Genomic DNA, 4276 nt, shown 5'->3' with positions numbered 1-4276 from the left:
TGCCCTCAGCACCGGCCCTTGGGGATCGGCGGGCAGGCGCGGGCACCGCCCGCACCCGAGTGCGAGCCGCGACCCGAGCTCCGCAGCCCGCTCCGGGAGAAGGCGGCCCGTGGCCGCCGCCAGCCTCGCCTTCCCTCCCCGAGGCACGGCGTCCCCGGCTGGATGGAAGGCAGAGGCCGCGGGCGCTGCCGCGGCGGAGGGCCGGGCGCAGGGCCGGGCGGAGGGCGAGCCCGCGGCGGGCGGCCGGCGGCGGGGAGGCGGGAGGGCACTGCCGGCAGCGCGGGGGCCCGACCCCGGCCTCTCGCTCGCCTCGGCGCTGGCAGCGTGTCCCCTCGGAGAACTTTTTGCTTTTTTTTCCGACAGAGTGTTCACGCATCAGACAACAGACTATTTCATTCTAACAAATTTATTTTCTCAATCAGCTCTTACGGAATCACTACTCAAATTAAATTACAATCAAATTATCACATCAAAAGATACCCTTATTACCTAACAACTGTCCATATTTTCATTTCATTTTGATTTGTGCTCGTCTGAAAAAAACACGTAATACAAGATCTGGGGAAAAAATAAATTACCGTTTTGCAGCAGTTCATAGGTATTCTGAATAAAATATTAAAAGAAGTCATTTAATGAAAATATAAAGCAAATTTTTTTTTTTAGATCAACAACGGATCTAACAATTCTATATTGCCGTCTTTTTGAAAAGTCTGTTTATTAAAACCTACCAAAAACACTGCTTGGAAATGGCAGTATTATATAATCACATCCACAGCACCCATTCAATCAAAGTTGGCAACGGATTTAGGAGAGGAGAAGTTCAGATAAGTGCAGCTGCAGATGCTCAGTCCTTCTAAATCCCTTTATCTGAATCAGTCCAGAAATAAAAAATAAAAATATTAATAAAAAAAATATTAGCAGTGGATTTTTTTTTAAATGACTCTTCCATGATGATTGGCAGCCGTCAGGAGCAGGACTTTGACAGCCCTAAATTATTTCCCTTTCTCTCGCTGGTTCCCTTAATTCATGCAAAGTCCTTCTACAGAGCTCGAACTTTAGGGACCAACAACCTCTCCTTCTCCCACCCTCCCCCCGGCGTCTGGCCCTCCCCCCTTTCTCCTCAGGGTCAGTTTTTCGGCGTGCGGGCATTTATTTCCATATTTTTGTTCTATAGCTATACCTATATATATAGATAAATATATATATATGTATTTGCTTCCCTATGCAGTCTGCTTGTTTTTAGTGCTGTGTGCATATTTTATTTTTTTTTATTCCTGGAAAAAGTGGCCCCTTTCATTTTGCAGAATATATAGATATATAGATATATATGTTTTCAGAGTGGATGTCTGCCTTGCACCAAAATCCTACGGTTTGGCCAAGAAAAACAGGGTGCTGGAATGCAGCAGGCACCCTCTGATTAACCAGATTATTTTGCTTCTGCTTCCCTTTTTTGGATTGCTCCCATTCAAAAAAAAAAAAAAAAAGAAGAAGAAGAAGAAAGAAAAAGAAAAGGGGAAAAAAAAACCGAGGGAGAGAGAAAGGAGGAAAAAAGTTTCCGTGATTCATAGAAGAGAGCCCTTTTGGGGATAGGGGGAAGAGTACGGGGAGGGGGGGAGGAGGGGGGAGAAGAGGTGCAGACATCAGCGGTGTTCCTCGCTGCGAGAGGGGGCTAATTTGGAGAGTGAAAAATAAAAACAATAACAAAAAAGAAAGCCCAAGCCCACCCGCCCAAGCCCTCTACCCACAACCAACCCCCCGGCACATCTGCAGTTTGGTGCATTACGCATCTCCACCCCGTTTTCCCAACGCGGTCTAAACGCTCTCGCTCGGATCGACCTTCTCCACCGCTCCCTATTGGTATCGATCTTATATATATATAGATGCACGCATATATCCATATATATATAAACACAAGCAGTCTGAACGAGCCTGGATCGTGTGTGTGTGTGTGTGTGCGTGCGTGCGTGTGAGTGTGTCTGTGTGAGCCTGCGGGTGTGCGCGGCGGTGCCGGTGCCGGTGGCGGTGGCGGTGGCGGTGCCGGCGGCGGTGCCCGGCCCGGCCCGGCCCGCGCTGCCCCCGCGCCCCCCGGCCCGCCCGCGGTGCCCCTCACTGCACGCTGGTCTGCAGTCCGTGGTGAGGGGGCGGCGTGTCGGAGTTGACGGTGCCGACCTGGGAGTAGACATCGTCGGGGGTCTGCTGCTGGATCCCCGGGGGGGTCATCCGTTTCTCTTTCTGCCTCCGATTGCAAAACCAAACCCTGACCACCTCCTTCTCCAGCTGCAGGCTGTCCGCTAGGTTCGTAATCTCCTGGGCGGAGGGCTTGGGGCATTTCAGAAAGTGGCTCTCCAAGGCCCCCTTGACACTCACCTCGATGGAGGTCCGCTTCTTCCTCTTCCTGCCCTGGGCGGCGATCTTGTCGATGCTGGTGGGGCTGCCCGTGGAGGAGTCGGCTTCCTCCAGCCACTTGTTCAACAAAGGCTTCAGCTTGCACATGTTCTTGAAGCTGAGCTGCAGGGCCTCGAAGCGGCAGATGGTGGTCTGCGAGAAGACGTTGCCGTAGAGGGTGCCCAGCGCCAGCCCCACGTCGGCCTGGGTGAAGCCCAGCTTAATCCGCCGCTGCTTGAACTGCTTGGCGAACTGCTCCAGGTCGTCGGAGGTCGGCGTGTCCTCGTCCGAGTGCGGGTCGTGGCTGTTGACGCCGCCGTGGTGCGGCGGGTGGTGCCCGGGGTGCTGGTGGTGGTGGTGGTGGTGGTGCCCGGGGTGCTCGCCCAGCTCCGGCGTCTCGCCGCGCACCAGCCCGGGGTGCACCAGGCTCTGCCCGCCGGGGGGGGGGCTCAGCATGCCGTTCACCGTGAAGCCCCCGGGCTGCGAGTAGAGGAGCGACTGCTGCTGCTGCTGCCCGCCGGCCATGGAGGGCAGGTGGGCGGCCGCCGCCGCCCCCCAGGCCGCCGGGTGCCCCTGGTGCGGGGGGCCCAGGTGGGGCGGCCGGTGGTGCAGCGCCGCGCCCGAGTGCAGGTCGTCGCGCCCGCCGCTGCCCTTGACGTCGGGCGGCGGCGGCGGCTGCTGGGGGCTGCCCGTCATGCCCACGGGGCTGCCGGACCAGGGCGAGCCCGCTTCGGCGGCGGCGGCGGCGGCGGCGGCGGCGGCGGCGGCGGCGTGGGGCAGGGCTGTCACCCACTGGTGGGCATGGCTCAGCATATGGCCGCCGTTGCTGGCGGCCATGGCGCCCGGCATGAAGTCGCTCTGGACCATCTTGGCCGCCGGGTCGCCGCGGTAGCCGCCCGCCACCGAGGTGACGGCCACGCTGCCCGGCTGCATGCCGCCGCCGCCGCCGCCGCCGCCGCCGCCCGAGTCCGCGTGGACGATGGAGCCGGCCGCCAGGATGCCGTTGCCGGGGAGGTAGGGGTTAGAGGTGGCCGCGGCCATCCCGCGCCCGCCGCCCGCCGCTCGCCCCCGCCGCGCCGCCGCCGCCGCCGCCGCGCCGCCGCCGCCGGCTGCCGGGCGCCCGCCGCGAGCGCCCTTGCCCGGCGCTGCCGGGGCCGCCGCCCGCGCCGCCGCCGCCGCCGCCGCCTTCCCAGCCTCGCCGGGGCGCCGGGTTCACCTGCTAGCGCTCCGCGGCGCGCTCTCCTCCGCCCGTCCGCCGGCCGTCCTGCCCCCGCTCCGCGGCGCGCTCTGGGCGGTCGCCGGCTCTCGCTTCGCCCGTCTCTGTTAATCGCCTGGCGCGTCTTCTTTTTTCCCAAAAAAAGGGAAGTAGTCAGCCGCGCGGGTATTTTTCCTCCGCCGCCTTCTCGCCCGAGTTCGCTGCTCGCAGGGAGGAAACCAAACAAAGGCTAAAAAGCGAAAAAGAGGGGGGGGATCAACCAGCCCCCGTGCCTTCTCCCCTCCGCTCCCCTAGGAGTGCATCGCCACCTCTCCGCCTGCCCCTCTCGGAGCGAAACTTTTCCTTTTCTTCGTCCTTTAAGGCTTTGTGTGCGGGTGTATTTTCCTTTCTCTCTCCTCTCTCTCTCTCTTTCGCTCTCTCCTCGGCTCCTCGGTCTCCTTTTGCTCTTTTATTTGCAAGTTTTGTTGGTGTCCTAAGAAAACTTCCTGTGATGATGATGGTGGTGATGGTGGTGATGATGCATTTCTCAAAGTTGTGCTGTTGCTGGAGCACTTTGTCCCCTTTGAAACAAGAGTCCTGTCGGAGCCTTCTTGCTAGAGTCACGCTCTGGATAAGACATTTTCTCTCCCTACCTTTCCTTCAGGCGGTTGGGGGGGGGGGGAGTAAAAAAAAAAA

The 4276-nt window shown here is 59.2% G+C and overlaps 1 protein-coding gene across 1 annotated transcript; it reads right to left on the bottom strand.

Moving 5' to 3' along the window:
* Positions 1-2106: 2106 nt before the first annotated feature.
* On the bottom strand, positions 2107-3426 carry POU3F3 (POU class 3 homeobox 3). Its single transcript, XM_072853376.1, has one exon. It carries the CDS (start codon positions 3424-3426, stop codon positions 2107-2109), a length of 1320 nt encoding a protein of 439 aa, XP_072709477.1.
* Between the last annotated feature and the right edge of the window lie 850 nt (positions 3427-4276).

Source organism: Ciconia boyciana, chromosome 1, assembly GCF_034638445.1.
Source record: "Ciconia boyciana chromosome 1, ASM3463844v1, whole genome shotgun sequence".
Classification (NCBI taxonomy): Eukaryota; Metazoa; Chordata; class Aves; order Ciconiiformes; family Ciconiidae; genus Ciconia; species Ciconia boyciana.
The sequence above is the reverse complement of the archived record's forward strand: the minus strand, read 5'-3'. Positions and strand labels throughout refer to the sequence as shown.